Here is a 16837-nt window from a genome sequence, read left to right as displayed (position 1 = left end):
CCAGTATCGGTGTCACATTCAGGCTTCACCATCACCCTGTCAGTTCAGCTGATAATTCAGTCGAAGCAGCACACAGCAGAGACATCAGAGTATCCAGCCGATCCATGCTACAACTGCATTAACCATGATGGTTACTGGAGCAGACCAGCGTACGATCGTGACGCTGGCGTCTCGCAACGGGTCACCAGTTACCAGTTTTGTTCGTAATCTTTCAGCCAGCGCTGCCGCTGCGCTGCGTGCATGGCCAGGCGACATGCCAGCGAGGCAAGCGACGACCGGTTCTCGTGCCGTCACGTCCAAATCTAGCTGGGGCGATTCGGATTGACACTCTGCCTCTACGAACTGTCAACCCAGTTCGACGTGTCATCAGTCTCTGAATAAGGTCTCAGGTTCGGCGTTCTTCGCTTCAATCTTCTCGCTCACTGGTCCTTCCCCTGCATCTGTGTTCTGTCCACTGATCATTTAACTACGCGTCTCGTCAGATCAGTGATCCAGCTGCTCAGAAGTCAGAACTGGCCTGCAAAATTCTCACGGCCAAACCTGCCTAACTCCTAATTAAACTGTTGCCAATCGTAGCCCCTGACCCGTCGCGAGGCTTGCTCAGCTCGATCGACCTATTGGATTGGAGTTTATCTCCTCGTACAGAAACTGCATGCGTGGAGCATGGCCTTAATTGGGTGTCAGATTAAGGAAGCTACAATTGGAGGAGGAAGCTAAGCGGCGAGGTGGATAGACAGCGTTGATCAGTCGAGTGAAGAAGAAGAAGAACCGTGGTTGGTAGCCAGAGGCATGGGCTGATGACAGAAGGCCGGGCCGGCTGGCCGGCGGCGGGGACCGAGATCCGCCACATGACATGAGCCTCGATCGGGGCGTGGCCGTGCACGCATGCGTGGCGTGGTCCGGCCGGCCGGCCGGCGAGGGGAGGCGCGGGGGGCGTCGTCAGCAGGGAAACACACAGAAAAAGGTGCGGGTGATTTGTCGCCCAAGTATCTCCCGTCACATGGCGTGCTGTGCCGTGCCCTCGCTCCGTCGTCTCTGATTGCGCTGGTCGCACGCAGGCCCACCCGATGTGGCCGCGCCGAGGCGTCGTCACGTTCTCCCTGTGGTCTCCCTCGCTCGCTCGCTCGCTGATCGATCTGATCTTCCTCCTCCTAGGAGCAGGATCGGATGAGGTCCTCAGGAGGAGGACCATGGACCATGCATGGCGTCTGGCCTCTGGCGACGCGCGATCCAGACCATGATCCATCCATCTCAAGACAGTGCCGCCTGCGGCCTGGTGGCCTAATTGAGATGTGCCCAACAGAGAACGAAGCTTCATGTGGTATCCCTGGACCATGCGAGGGCCATCATACTGTCGCCTGGATGCATTGCGTTTTGTCCGCACGTACGCCTACATAATTCTTGCCACTGTTCAGCGAGGAGTAAGCCCATGCATTATGTTCAAGTTGTCCTCTCCAATGGAGCAGAGAGGTATAGGCGGCACATGGAGTAAACATACAGGGGGGAGGGACATCAGATATGGATCACTCATCAGTTTGGTCGTTTCGCAGCAGGGGACGACGGTCCCGTCGTTCCCGATCGCTGCCCGCCCAGCCAGACGGGCGGGCGTCGAGATAAAAGGGCCAAGGCTGCAAATGAAATGAAATTGGAGCAAAGCTGGCCCAAGAAGTAATCTGCTTCGCTCAAGCCCGGCACATTAGTGGGCCGGCCCACCTGACCCGTGACTTAACTAGGGCTTTGCGGCTTTGCAGAGAGGGTTTAGCGGCGCCGGCGATTCCTCCCTTCCACAGTTCCACTCTGCTCCTCTCCCCCATGGCGGCTTCCTCCGCCTCCCTCCTCGCCCGGCGCCTCCTCCTCTCCCGCCGCTTCCTCTCGTCCCCACTCCGCCCCTTCTCCACCACCACGACGCCCTCCTCCTCCTCCTCGATCTCTTCCCCCTCGTTTAATGGGTCCGACACGGAATCCGACCCTGAGCTCGAGAACGACCAGGCCCCCGGGGAGCAGGATCGCCAGCAGGCGCAGAATCGCCCGCGCCCGCCCAACACCACCCGCCCCCTCGAGAACGGCCTCGACCCCGGCATCTATAAGGTCTGATTGGCCTCTTGATTCTCTCCCCCCCTTTCCGATTTGGTTTCACTCGAAATGACGCGATGTTTTTTCCCCTCTCTGGCGGTGGATGCGAAGGCGATAATGGTGGGGAAGGTCGGGCAGGAGCCGATGCAGAAGCGGCTGCGGAATGGGAGGACCATCGTGCTCTTCTCGCTCGGCACCGGCGGCATCCGCAACAACCGCCGCCCGCTGGACCGCGAGGAGCCGCACCAATACGCCGATCGATGCTCCGTTCAGTGGCACCGCGTCTGCGTCTACCCAGAGCGCCTCGGCACCCTCGCGCTCAACCACGTCAAGACCGGGTGAGCCCTGCCTCGCCTCCTTGTAGCCGCGCGCAGTTAGAATTTACCTTCTAGACTAACGCACACACAAGTCCTTTGTTATTCATTTCCACCTGTAACTTACATTAGTTGATTCTGTACCATAAGTGTTGGGTTTTCGTTGTAGATAATTGTATGTAGCCATTTTTTATTCACTTGTTAGGTTTCCATTGACATGATTTGGTGGACACTTTTATGTTTTGGGTGGATTTCATGTATGTTTGCTGAAGTGCAACATTGTTCAGTTTTTTATTGCTTTAAACAATATGCAGTTCTTTTTGAGATTTCGATTATTTGTTTGATTGATTTTCTGCCCATTGAGAATTACTGATACATGCAACTATGCATCAATTGCAACATTTCAGCACTGTTCTCTATTTGGAAGGAAATCTGGAGACCAAAGTGTTCTGTGATCCAATTACTGGGCTGGTTAGACGCATAAGAGAAATAGCTGTGCGTGCAAATGGTATGCTTCTCCCTTACACTATTGATTTACATTGTTAACTTATATTACCAGGTCATGAGTGCATTTTCAGCGTATTTATTGCCCATTCCTCTGTTTTAGCTTCCTCTCTCGGCTTAGGTACCAGTTCCCTATTGAATAGAGGGACACAGTTTAGAAGCCCCAGTGAATGTATATAACCAATGAATGTAATAAAATTGAGGATATTACAGGCTGTGTGCAGTCCACCGCTTTGTTCGTCTACATCATATAAGTTTGTCTACATCATGTTAATGCTAGCTGCAAACACAGTATAAGCATTTGCTTAGATGCTCAGTTAGCTTCCAGCAAAAATATAGCAATGTTGAGCTTTTGATGGTATCTCCTCATGTTCCCAATGTTTAAACAACCAAGACATGGTGAATACTATAATGCTACGATGGTGGGGCATGCCTCAGTCTGTGTCCCAAATGTGCCAGTACAAAGATTGTAGACCAACTAATCTGTTGCTAATAATACCCAGGTGTAAGTCTTTTGGAAATGTTTCCCTCTTTCAGTTTGGTAGTAGTTTAGATGGCAGTCCTGAAGAGCACCACAGAAACACATGTATTAGGAATTTAAGTCCTTCTGAATTTTCATTAATTCTTTCATGTGGTAACACAATTAATGTTCATGTGGTAAAACCATATGTTCTATATCCGGGTTAAACAATATCCTCCAATTCTTTAATTATTTAATAACCATAAACCCTTGTGCAGGCATTTTCATAGCGTTCAGAACTTGGTTTATTTGGTTCTTGTTTCATGTGTTTTTGGTTTCTTCGTGCAAAGTAATGTTAGACAGCATGCGGATAGATTATGTTGAGCTTTTGCACTGTTGTGGTGTTTATGTCTACCAGATTATGACTTGCTTGTGTAACAGGTCGCCTCTTGTTTCTTGGTAATGATGCAAATGGTCCCAAGTTGGGTGAAGTCAAGGGCGTCGGCTACTTCTGATACTGGTTTTTGTTTAACTGATGATACCAGTTGATGCTGACAACTGGGATGGATGTATCAGTGGTGCGGAACTTGCTCAATATTGTTGAAGTCTGAGAGTGAACCAACAAATCTCGGCAGAGATTCAAAGTCTTTTGCTGCGCTGAATTTATCAGATTTCTCTTTTCCTCAAGCTCTCAACACCATGTAGATGCCTTATAATTGTTGAGCAGCAGCATGTAGTGTGTGTAACTTAATTTAACCTCAGACACACTTTATGGAGTGATTCCTTTCTACGTTTCCGTTCTTAGTTGTTTTTAAGAGTTGTTTTGCCATTAGATTTGTGTCGTAATAAATTTTAGCATTCTTCAGGGATGAAGAGGTATTCCAAGTTCGACCCCCATACGTGCATTTGAGTGGACAGATCTATGTCCTGGAACATGAAGGTACCTTTGAACAGATGGCAAGTATATGTCAACTATTCGCTTGCGCTTTTCTACATTCCTTTTTCTTTTCTTTTTTTGTTTTTTAAGAGTCAACCTCAGCACCGAAGCTACCAAGCATCATGCCGTAGCGCAACACCCTGCTGAAATCCATTGGCGCATCCATGCTAAACAGTTGCCTCATGTACTCATGTGACCATGCCCGCCCCTCCTCGTTTGTAGAGGCTGCCAGACTTGTCAGCCGCGTCGAGCCGTACACGGAGGGTTGCTAGCCAGCGAGCCATACCCATACGGCCATACTCCAGTTTGGTTAGGACTCAACAGCAGACTGGCAGGGAAGCAGCAGGTAGCATTATGCCAGTGAGTCGTCTGTCTAGAGTCACGAACTTCTCCGGTGGAACTTACTCCATACAACCCCTGTATCCTTATCCGAGAAAAATTAAAATCTCCACCATCTGTATCTGAGGAAGAAAATAAGTACAATAAATAAATGTTCCCAAAAGCTGTCCTCCATCAACGGAACTATGATGCCTCATATGAAGAGAACTTGGAGCGGTCGGCAAGAACTTGCAAGTAGGAGGGAACAGGCGGCAGGTCGATGTGTAGTAATCCTTCCAGGATCTAAACAATTTCTCGCATTGCTGGCCTTGTGTTCTCATCATCCTGGATCCACCAACAGGCGACCTTGCATGCCCTCCCAACCTCGTGTAAGTTAGCATCTTGCATTATTTCAGAATCGAACAAGGCCTTGATGTCGCCACCTTCTTGTAGTCTTGTTGCTACCAGCACAGGGAAGAACTTCATGTTTTGCTGGTGCCAAGCTGAATTCCTTTTCCCTGACATGATCTCGAAAAGTAGCATACCGTAGCTAAAAACATCGGCCTTTGGGGTGATAGCCGTGCCGCTTATCCACTCAGGAGCAAGATAGCCTACAGTACCCCTCATGGTCGTCAACACCCTGCTGAAATCCCTCCCAACGAGCTTGGCAAGCCCAAAAACTGCTATTTTTGGCTTGAAAGAGGCGTCGAGGAGCACATTCTCTGGCTTAATATCACAGTGTATGATGCAGCTCCTACATCCCTCGTGCAAATAAGATAACCCCTTTGCAACCCCGAGAGCAATTTGGAACCTGACATTCCAGCTAATTGTCACAGCGCCTCCAAAAATGTTTGGATCCAAGGACCCATTTGGCATATACTCGTACACTAGCGCCTTCATTGACAGTTCCGGGCAAAAGCCAAGCAATCGGATTAAATTCACGTGCTGAATGGTGCCTATTGTACTAACTGCAGCTCGGAATTGCTTCTCCCCCTGTGAAAGACCATCAAGCTTCTTCACAGCAACTAGTGTCCCATCAGGTAACATTCCCTTATACACTGAACCAAAAGATCCTTTGCCCAGCCTTTCTGAGAAGTTTTTGGTCAAAGATCGCAGGTTCCTAAATCTGAATACAACCAAAGAACCCTCAATTTTGTTTTTCTTACTGCAGAACCACTTTGTGAGAATCAAAAGTACGCCTAATATCACAAGGATAGTTCCACCAGTTAAAGCCCAGACAATCAATGCTTTGCTTGTCTTTCTCGAGACTGAAAATAACTCGGATGCAGCAGGCCTCACATAGATAATATATTTTATTGAACCATCAGTAGGGGCCACCAGATTGAATAAATCTCCATACCATAGAGAACATGTATCAGCATAGAAATAAGCAGCACAAGAACAATTGCTCAGACAAGCCTGCTTACATCCATCAGCAGTAGCAGCTACGGCACTCCAGGTCTTATCAGGCAGCTTAGCAACAGCAAGCGCATAGAAACCATCAACTTCTGCATTCCTAGAACTGTTTGCAACACATTGCAGTTTAGCATTTCTCGTGCACCCACCTCTGGGATTACCATACACCCAGTTTCCCCTCATACTGCATGTTGAAGCCCCGAATACAGCTGCAGAAAGTGAATGCATTCTCAGTACCCATGGCAAAGGAACCACAAACAAAGTACACACTGCACTTTGCTTTTGGCATTGTCAAGAATGGCACCCAATCTTGCACATTCTCTATCCATACGGCACACTTGACCTGACCTGCGACCTCCATCACAAACATGGCTGCAGTTGTGGTTTCATTAGTATGATACAGGAAGTAGCTCTCCTGATCATTCACCACAAATTCATAGGTTACTGAGGCTTTAGGGTATGACGCCATCTCAGGAATTCCAGTAAACATGCTCCCAGTCCACTAGCCCGTTACTCAGTATATCTCAGAGCTGTTCCATCGGTGGATAAACTGGTTGCTGCCGTCTGGGTCGATCTCAAATGCATAATACCCCGGTGATGGATCAACAGAGCTCTCCCATGAGACAAAGTGGGTGCCATGACCCGTGATCTTGTTCCATCCAAGCTTTGCCTCCGGAAGCCACACATTGGTTGGTTCATCGAAGCTTTGCCAGAGGAAATAGGTGGTGTTGGATGCAGGCGCCAGCACAAAGTTGCCTGTGTCGAGGATGATGCCAATCGTAGAGTTGGAGATATCCCTGGTGATGTTGGTGGCCCAGATAGGGGATTTGAGGCGGTCAAGCAAAACCATGTTGCCATCTTCTGCTATTGTTAGCTTTGATGAGTTTGGATCAGAGATAGGCCTTGCACGATTAGCTATCCAGACTGGTGTGTGCTTTGAGATCCTGTTGTACCAGATGGCAAGGTACCATCTTTCAGGTGCGGTGTCATCTGAGAAAGACAAACATGATTAATTATTCATCACCCTGTAGTTGAAGCATATGGATGATTATTATGAGCTGGCGCATATGGATGGCCCGCAATGACCTATTTTTAAAGGTGTTCAACCTGCAGTTGAAGCTTGCAAATTTCACTTCAAAAGAGAATTTGCTCTAGTTAGTCTCAGAGCAAAAAGACTAATGGTTCAATGGATAGAGTCTCTCTTGTAATTTTCCTCATTTATTTTGTTTCTTGGACAGCTCTGTACTGTTTTCTTTTCCTTCTTTTAATACATATATAATCAGTAGGGGCACCCCATCTATTTCTTAAAAAATGATTCATCACCCTGATATTAGCAGCGTTCTAACTAAAAGACAAATAATCTTGCCATTTCTTCAAAGACAAAAATGTCTAGAAAACAACTAGAGTTGGCAGGTCACCAAGAATGTCCTGAGTCGACAAAAACAATTAGGGTTTGTAAAGAGAGATCAGGATTTAAAGAGTATTTTTTAATTAATTGGATACCCTCAGTTCTTTTGTGGTCCTTTATGCTATAGAGTGGAGAAATCTTATCCCAAGTACAAAGCTAAATCTTTGCAAAATTGTGACGGACCCTCCAGATTCCAATATGGACTATCCATTTTTTTTTCTTATTTGAACCTGTTTTAGTCATCAACATATGGGCCACTGTTTTTTCTAGTAAAGCTTGTGTACTGAAACATGTTTAGACCAACCTTAGGGCAATAATTAACACATTTCATGGGCCACATTAACACCGAGAGTGATACTCATGATATTGTCCATGTTATCAAGCATCTTCCCACTCTTGGATAATATTTCTTTCGGATATTAACCATTGAGTGCTCTAGCCAAACACTCACCTTGTAGTGTCTCCATCATATAATAATTTCCAGCTAGCAACTTTGCAATTGTGTATGGATCTTCTCAACTTGAAGACCTTACCAAACTCGCCCTTCAATCCAAGAGGCAATATGGTCCTCCATACCAAAACCCCCAACTTGAACGACTTCTCAACTCTAGCTTTGTTTTTTTTTTCAATATCCTAAAAGCTCTAAGCGCTTCTTAGTGAATTCATCGATATTATCTGATTGAAATATAATAATCAATACATCCTGTCTAGCCAGTTTATAAGCATGTGGATGTACCTTTGTAGGCAAAATAACTTACTAACCACAAACAAGCTCAAAAGGAGTAACTTTAATGGCACCACATCTAATTATGTAATGAGCCCACAACACTTCAAACAAAGATTCATGCCATCTTCTAGTGTTACATTCTATTTTCTTCTTAATAGTCCTAATCAAAATCTTATCACTTGATTCGTCCTGATAATTGACCTGAGCATGATATGGAAACAAATTTAGCAATTTAATCTTATATGATTCAACAAATTTAGGCACCCAAGTAGACACAAATGATCGTTATCTATGAATAATATGGTCATCAATTAACCCAGTTACCTCCTTGTGGATCGTATTGTTGAGAGGTTGTGGACTCCAACAGACTTGAACATTGTAAGATGTCGGCTCGTGGGTATATCAAACCAGTTCGGATCCACTGCGCACTCTAACAACCGGAACTAATGGTTGGGTTTGCTAACGGTGGACCCTTCGGTCCCTCCAGAATATCCACAGACTCCTAATCTAATTGGATTTCCCTCCTAAACTTTGCGGAGACATTTTACGATTTGGCCGAGTTGTCGTCGCAAGGTTACTAAAGGAGTGAGCGAGTGTTACTTAAAAACGTACTGCACGATCCAAAATTGTAAAATTGGTTAACAAACCACTCGTATGTCAGTTGGAGCCTAACTCATCATCTTCCTGTATGACAGGTGAAAGTGCGGCAATCAAAGGTTTGGAACTAAATTAAAGTCATTTATCATTTAAACTCGCATAGTGCAGACAATAGCCAAACCCTATAACCTACATGCTGTAAAAAAGAACTAAAGAGGTTTTGACGTGGAGCTAATAAAGATGTACCCGGCTGAAAGAAGCCAAGCGCGAACCTGCCGCGCTGAGACACCAGGCTCTGTCCGCCGGAGAGCGGCTGATCCCGGGAAACTGTGTTCGACGCATGGGACAGCGGCCCGTGCACGCAGAACGCCAGCATAAGGCATGGCAAGAGCTTGCCCATGCCCAAGGTACGAGGTCTCGTAGGCGCCATGGATGATATCAAATTCACGGGCTGGGCTATATTGCTGGAGTATATACCGGTGTCTCTGACTTAGGGTAAGTGCGTAACTGCAACTGCAAGTGCTTAGCGCAATCGACAGAATACCCACGTCGGGTGGCGTCAGTAAGGTTGACTTTACCGCGTGACATGGGCGCACGGTGTTTACCCAGCTGGCGTTTACTTTGACTCTGATGTGGCGTCATTGCTTGGCTATTCTAGATTTTTCGCTCGCGCATGTGTGTGTGGTAGGGCTTGGCTGTCGTAGCTAATAACGAGTTAACGACTTACAATTTGTTCCTGTTTTCCATTCAACGGTCGACATAGGAGCACGGCGAAGATTTTTTTTTTTTTTGAGCAAGCACGGCGAAGATTTTTCTTCTTTTCTCGAAGCGGTGATGCGCAATTGGGCAGCAAGACGGCGATATGGGCGCCAATTGTTTCCTGTGGTTTTGCTTGGGTTATATCAATTGGTTCAACCTAGTGAAGGTGTCTATTGTCAGTACTCACTGTCACTGCTGTCCTCAAGTCTTTGTCAACGATGATTGCGAGTTAGCACTGCACAATGGGCTTTTGATTTTCTAGACTTTGGTACTCCAACTAATTTCTTCTGTTCCTGTGATGTGTGATGGGCCTCGTTGAGGGCATGAGCTGGTAGCCCGAAATGAAATTAAGAGAGAGAAAACGTTCTTCCCAATTCGTCGTATACAAGACTTGGGCTCAAGGCCCACAAGATACATTCGGAATCTGAAAACACACCACCTCTCGTGAACGCGCCAACCGTAGGTCATTGACACGGCGCCGCCCTTTCCTTTTTTTGACAAATTCCACCGGTGGAAAATCCCGCCGCACTGACCCCCTCCCCTGGCAGATAAATTCTCGCCTGAAGAGTTGGAGGTCGACACCAAATCCTTGCTCCTCTATCCCTCCGATCCCCCTTGGTAGTGCCTGCCCTGGCACTTGTCGCGACCAAGTCCTTCGGAGCCTCCATACTCCCATCCGCCATTCAAGGCAAGTTCTACGCATCGCCTTCCAGGGCGTAAGTTCGCTGAGGTGCGTCGCTCCCTCCTACGCAAACGTTGTCACTCATCTGCCCACCGGCCGATGGCACCACCGAGAGGCCATGCGTTGTGCGAGCAGGCGAGCAGCCCTCCTGTGCCCTATTTGCCTTTCCTCTCTGTTCAACCATGTCCCTTCTCTCCTCCTACTTTATTAATAGAAATGAACACAGTCTTGTGCCCGTTTGTTCAAAAGAAAAATATATCCCTTCTCTCTACTTTGAAAGTTTTTTTCCCTTTCTCTTCTAATACTACCTTTTTTCCTAATTTAAGATAAATGTTATATACCGGTTGGCAAAAAAGATAAACAAGTTGAATTCTGTATCATGGGATACTCGTGAAGTTTAGTGTCCAACCAACAGTGAGTATTTGGGGTTAGTTGAGTTTAGGGTTTGGAATTAAAGGTTAGAGCCTAGGTGGTAAGCCCTTAGGCTTATCGGAAAGTCTGCAGAAGCCGGATTGATGGGTCATAGTATCTGAATAATTTTAAGATGAAAAATTGATCAATAAATAACATACCTTGCAAGTCCTATAAATTAAAAACCTTTGCCTTGTGATTCCTCTCTACGAATAACGACCAGATCTAAAAATGCCGCATTTAATCTAACTATCAAACATTACAAACCTACTACGCATAGCCAATTTTGACTTACTCTGGATGATCAAACATTTTTAAAATCTTCACTATCTGTATCTGAGGAAGAAAATAAGTACAATAAATAAATGTTCCCAAAAGCTGTCCTCCATCAACAGAACTATGATGCCTCATATGAAGAGAACTTGGAGCGGTCGGCAAGAACTTGCAAGTAGGAGGGAACAGGCGGCAGGTCGATGTCTAGTAATCCTTCCAGGATCTGAACAATTTCTCCCATTGCTGGCCTTGTGTTCTCATCATCCTGGATGCACCAACAGGCGACCTTGCATGCCCTCCCAACCTCGTGTAAGTTAGCATCTTGCATTATTTCAGAATCGAACAAGGCCTTGATGTCACCGCCTTCTTGTAGTCTTGTTGCTACCAGCACAGGGAAGAACTCCATTTTTTGCTGGTGCCAAGCTGAATTCCTTTTCCCTGACATGATCTCGAAAAGTAGCATACCGTAGCTAAAAACATCGGCCTTTGGGGTGATAGCCGTGCCGCTTATCCACTCAGGAGCAAGATAGCCTACAGTACCCCTCATGGTCGTCAACACCCTGCTGAAATCCCTCCCAACGAGCTTGGCAAGCCCAAAATCTGCTATTTTTGGCTTGAAAGAGGCGTCGAGGAGCACATTCTCTGGCTTAATATCACAGTGTATGATGCAGCTCCTACATCCCTCGTACTATAAGGTAATAGATAGATTATGGGCTAACCCTAGAGGGTAGCTATGTAGATGTCTTACATGGGCCTATTGGGCCCTAATACACATAGTACACCAACACTCCCCCGCAGTCTGAACTACCGACGCAGCGGAGTTGCAGACTGGACATGACATTCCAGCTCAGTTCCACTGGAGTGCTTGCAAAAATGTTTCTGTCCAAGGACCCATTTGGCATATACTCATAGACTAGCATCTTCATTGACTGCTCTGTGCAAAACCCAAGCAATCGGATTAGATTCACATGCTGAATGGTGCCAATCGTACTAACTTCAGCTCGGAATGGCTTCTCACCCTGAGAAAGGCCATCAAGCTTCTTCACAGCAACTAGTGTCCCATCAGGTAATATTCCTTTATACACAGAACCAAAAGACCCTCTGCCCAATATCTCTGAAAAGTTTTTTGTCACGGTCCGTAGGTACCTAAAACTGAATACAACCAAACAACCCTCAATTTTGTTCCGCTTATTATAGATCTTCTTCATGGGTACCAAAAGTACGCCTGCAATCACAATGATGGCAATAAGGATAGCTCCACCAGTTAAAGCCCACACAGCCAATGGCTTGCCTGTCTTTGTTGACCCTGAAAAGAACTCTGATGCAGCAAGCCTTACGTAGATAACATGTCCCGTTGAACCATCAGGAGACACCAGGTTTATTAAGTCTCCATACCATAAAGAACAGCTATCATCGTAGAAATAAGCAACACAAGAACAATTGTTCAGACAAGCCTGCTTACATGCATCAGCGCTAGCAGCTACAATACTGGAGGTCGAGGCCTTGTCAGGCAGGTTAGCAATAGAAAGTGTATAGAATCCGTCGATTTCTGTATTCCTTGAGCTGTTGGCACCACATTGTAGCTTAGCTTTCCTCGTGCACCCACCTCTGGGGTTACCATACAGCCAGTTTCCTTCATACTGTTTGTTGAAACCCCTGAGACAGCTGCAGAAAGTGAATGTATTCTCAGTACACATGGCGAAAGAGCCACAAACAAAATACACACTGCACTGTGCTTTTGGCACTGCAAAGAATGGCACCCAGTCTTGCGCACTCTCCAGCCATGCTACACCCTTGACCTGACCTGAGACCTCCATCAGAAACATAGCTGTAAGTATGGTTTCGTTAATGTGGTATATGAAGTAGCTCTCCTGATCATTATCTACGAATTCATATTTTAGTAAGGCTTTAGGGTACGACGCCATCTCAGGCATTCCAGTAAACATACTGCCAGTCCAGTTGCCCGTTGCCCAATAGATCTCAGAGTCGTTCCATTGGTGGATAAACTGGTTGCTGCCATCCGGGTCGATCAAAAGGGTATAATACCCTGGCGATGGATCAACAGAGCTATCCCATGATACGATGCGTGTGGTATGACCAGTGACCTTGTTCCGTCCAAACTTTGCCCCTGGAAGCCACACATTGGTTGGTTCGTTGAAACTTTGCCAAAGGAAATCGGTGGTGTTGGATGAAGGTACCAGCACAAAATTGCCTGTGTCGAGGATGATGCCGACGGTGGAGTTGGAAACTGAAGTGTTACTGGTGATGTTAGTGGCCCAGATAGTAGACTGGAGCCGGTCGAGCAATGCCATGTTGCCATCTTGTGATATTGTGAGCTCAGAGGAGTCTAGATTGGAGATTGGCCTTGCACGATTTGCTATCCACACAGGTGTGTGCTTTGAGATCTTGTTGTACCAGATAGCAAGGTACCATCTGTCAGGTGCTGTATCATCTGAGGGGGAAAAGGTTTAGTTATCCTTCATGTTCAAAGATACAAATGTCTAAAAACCAGCTAGTCAAAGTGAACTGCGCAGAAATTAATGTAAAACTCATTTAATTTCCTTCTCATCTGTAACGGTTGTCAACTACGGAGTATATGGCTGAAATAAACTGGTGCACATGAGACTAAAGATATACACAATACTACTACTTAGTGCTATATAGTATATATAAAATCTAAATATTCATTATTATGGATAATTTAGTAATTATTACATTTTAAACTTTATGCTAGTGTCAAAAATAAAATTATAGTGATGTCATTTGTGTTTTTTTACCATGATACCCTTATACTATTTATACTACTTATGTATACTACCCATACCACAGGTGAAGGTTTCAGTAGTGTACAATTAATTTTAACCGTTGTTTTCGAATACTAGCCTAGTATTATGTACCGTAAAAGAGTTCTTGTTATAGTTAGATAAAGGATAATGTTTCGGCCTTTTGTATCATCCAATGCATACAACCTTGGTTGCTTATTACATCATTATTGTCATATTGAATCATATTGTAACTGCATTTGTTTTCTGGAAAAGGGAAAGTGTGCCTTCAAAATCTTTGTTTACCAAAAACAAAAGTGAGAGGGGAAACCAGAGTATGCTAATAGTTACCATCAATTTACATTATATTCTTTTTGTTTGTCTCCAAACAATTCCTCAGCAATTTGTTAATTGGAACCTACGTACCACTGACCTGAAATGATCCTCTTTACTAATAATCTCTTCAAAACAGTTTGTGCGATACAGGGAACTTCTTTGCATTTCATACTGAAACAAATACGTCTCTCACATAATAAAATTAAGCCACAAGCCAATAGCGATTATCATATCCAGACCCCTTTATCGAATTATAGTAGTAGTATAGTAGGACGAAGTGGTTAGCCACCTCGTAACAATTAAATTCAGTAAACAATGGTAGGAACCATTTAACCGCCTCCACTAGCCTGGACTGCTAGGCTTACATCTGCACGGGATGCACTCAGGTCTTCAGAAATGTTTGACGGGCAAAGCAGGCCGAGTCCAATTTTAACCGCCTCCACTAGGCTCCGCCCATGGTGTTTGCATCTCTTTGCTTGGACCGTGTATTGTGGTTTACAATGCATCTTTTGACTATTTCATCTGATGGTGCTTTTGACGATGATGAGTTTACTTGAATTTGACCAATATAATATCGAACTGAGCCCATAAGCCATTCATACAGCCGCAAGCGTTTCCTATTAGATATCTGAAACAGGGAGGGTGGAAAAAGTTTTTTTTTTCCTTTTCTACGCGCAAAGGAAAAGGACACTGGTTTCAAATGAAAGAACAGGTTTACTACACCTATTAACTTTAAAAAAAGATTCACTGATCTAAAGAAAAATAAAAATGAATTCCATTAAATTGTACTTTTATTGATCAATTAGATTTGCCTTCTAGAACGTAGATATTGTCTCAAAGGGGCCAATACACACAGTATTGGACCTTTTTTAGTAACACCGAAGATCTTATGAGAAATTGACATGTTTGTATATACTGAGAAAAGATAGGAGCATCTCCCAGTTAGGCATGAGCAAATGAGACCCGGCCTGCACTATGGCTGGCTGGGCGTGGCGCTGATTTTGCTGGCCCGAAAAAATTGGACGAACCCAACGATCCAATTATTTATTTTAATTATGTTTACATGGAAAATGGTGGACGCCTAAAAATTCTTGCCCGATTCCTCACTTAGACGAATGTGGGTGTGGGTTTTTGTCCCCAAAATATTTCAGTCTTTTTAGCGGGCCCGCTCGAGCCCAACCCCACCTGCAATTTGGTCAGATTTACTTGCAATTGATTAACTTGCTTTAGATCCATTGCAAATTTTTCCTCTCATTCTTTTTGGAGTTATATTTTAAAAAAACAATTTTGCATCTTGGGCAAAATCTATATTTTCACAAAATGGATCATAAAAGAATTTGATTTTAGGTATCTATGAAAAATTAAATTAGCTGAATTCCCCCTATATAGGGGAAGTTTTTAGCTTTTATTTTGGCACCATGCATGTTTTGTTAACGCTGATTCTGCATCTATGTCTTGAGAGAAACAAGGTAATAATATCGAAGGAAAATTTGAATACCTCGCATAGCTAAAACTACTAGGTTTTGGAAGTGGATAACAAATCTGATATTAAGCGTACCCGGCTGAAAGAACCCCACTGCGAATTTGCCGCCCTTGGAAACAAGCCTGTGGCCGCCGGAGAGCGGCTGGTCTCGTGACACGGTGTCGGACGCGCGCGCCGCCGCCCGCGACAGCGGCGGACGCACGCAGATCGCCACCAGCAGGAAGCATGGCAAGAACACACGCAGGGAGAGCTGCTCCGCCGTAGCCATGATCGATCGTTGGTGCTGTGACCAGTGACCACTGACCAGGGCCCTCGTCCGCGGCCGCCGATATATACTACTGCTCGAGCGGTGTCGACGTACATGTACATTCGCAGCGCCCGGTCTCCGGGCTCGGCGTACGAGCGCCGTCGTCGCCAGTCCCGTCGCGACATGTCGTCGGCAACGGCAACATCTGTGTCTTTTTGTGGTTGGTGCGCGCCAGGTTTCACCGCGGCGCGGCAACCTCGTCAACTCGTGAGTGGTCAGTGGTGGGTTAGGCATGCAGCTCTGCTTGTGATGACAGCGGACTCACGAAGTCACGATGCGGTGTTCCTTCCGGAAGCCAGTTTCCCAACTGTATGTCCAGTTGTTCACTTGTGGTTGTAAGCTCCCGGAAGCAAAGTGACGCTATGATCCCTTCCCGGGAGGCCATCCAATCATCTATCGTTGCCAGTTGCCACAGGGCACAGGCTGCTAGATTCCTAAGTGTTGACTGTTGGCTGTTAAAGTTGAAATAACATGAGGTTGCTCACGGTTTTTCATCAGCTTTTAGGCATTCGAGTTACATTCAACATAACGTGGTATCGTGGCCACATGTCTTGATTCCGAATCTTGTGGCCCACTTCTATTCCACGTTTGAGACGGTAGATTGAAATGATTGGTACGTGTAACTCAATACTGGCAGGTTGATGAAATTTATCTCGATCATCTCACCATGAAAATGAAAAGACCCAAAGCTAATTCTACCGTTGCTCGGAACTTTCCTCCCCTTCAATCGATTCCACTACCTTCTCCTCTTCTTTTCCGCATGGTGGGTCCTGCTGCGATAAGACATCGTCAAGGTCATTCATTTCCTTTCCTTCTCTCTGCTTCTCTTTTCCACCCCTCTAGGTGCCTACGCCACCTGCTTCCGAAGTTCCGATGCCCGAGCAACGGCAGCGGCGGAGCGCGAGCTGGTGGGTGAGCAACCCCACAGGAGAGACGGCGGGCTTCCCTGCCGGAGCAGAGGAGGGCATTCCAGGGAGACGGGAGATGGTGGCGGTGGCGGGCTCCCCCATGGGATACGGCGATGGGTGCGGCCCCGTCGGAGCAGCGGAGCCAAAGAGACTCAGCCGGGC

General features: G+C 45.9%; 2 protein-coding genes across 2 annotated transcripts; one reads left to right on the top strand and one right to left on the bottom strand.

Moving 5' to 3' along the window:
• Positions 1 to 1761: 1761 nt before the first annotated feature.
• Positions 1762 to 4183, top strand: LOC101782984 (single-stranded DNA-binding protein, mitochondrial). Its single transcript, XM_004969234.3, has 4 exons — positions 1762 to 2088; positions 2185 to 2411; positions 2795 to 2895; positions 3793 to 4183. Exons 1-4 carry the CDS (start codon positions 1813 to 1815, stop codon positions 3864 to 3866), a joined length of 678 nt encoding a protein of 225 aa, XP_004969291.1. The 5' UTR covers positions 1762 to 1812; the 3' UTR covers positions 3867 to 4183.
• A 141-nt stretch (positions 4184 to 4324) lies between these two features.
• Positions 4325 to 15868, bottom strand: LOC101782575 (G-type lectin S-receptor-like serine/threonine-protein kinase At2g19130). Its single transcript, XM_022827177.1, has 3 exons — positions 15536 to 15868; positions 11714 to 13331; positions 4325 to 5417 (listed from the first exon to the last, which is right to left on the bottom strand). The coding sequence occupies exons 1-3, from the start codon at positions 15726 to 15728 to the stop codon at positions 4910 to 4912; spliced, it is 2319 nt and encodes a 772-aa protein (XP_022682912.1). The 5' UTR covers positions 15729 to 15868; the 3' UTR covers positions 4325 to 4909.
• Between the last annotated feature and the right edge of the window lie 969 nt (positions 15869 to 16837).

Source organism: Setaria italica, chromosome V (genome assembly GCF_000263155.2).
Source record: "Setaria italica strain Yugu1 chromosome V, Setaria_italica_v2.0, whole genome shotgun sequence".
NCBI classification, from domain to species: domain Eukaryota; kingdom Viridiplantae; phylum Streptophyta; class Magnoliopsida; order Poales; family Poaceae; genus Setaria; species Setaria italica.
The sequence above is the reverse complement of the archived record's forward strand: the minus strand, read 5'-3'. Positions and strand labels throughout refer to the sequence as shown.

Bases quoted from the DNA above. Each gene is read 5' to 3' on its own strand.
- LOC101782984 (XM_004969234.3), top strand. From the start codon at position 1,813: ATGGCGGCTTCCTCCGCCTCCCTCCTCGCCCGGCGCCTCCTCCTCTCC. The intron at 2,089-2,184 runs GTCTGATTGGCC...GTGGATGCGAAG, and splicing joins TCGACCCCGGCATCTATAAG to GCGATAATGGTGGGGAAGGT. The intron at 2,896-3,792 runs GTATGCTTCTCC...CTTGTGTAACAG, and splicing joins AATAGCTGTGCGTGCAAATG to GTCGCCTCTTGTTTCTTGGT.
- LOC101782575 (XM_022827177.1), bottom strand. From the start codon at position 15,728: ATGGCTACGGCGGAGCAGCTCTCCCTGCGTGTGTTCTTGCCATGCTTC. The intron at 13,332-15,535 runs GTACGCTTAATA...TTTCCCCCTCAG, and splicing joins AGTGGGGTTCTTTCAGCCGG to ATGATACAGCACCTGACAGA. The intron at 5,418-11,713 runs GTCCAGTCTGCA...CTGGAATGTCAG, and splicing joins GAACTGAGCTGGAATGTCAT to GTTCCAAATTGCTCTCGGGG.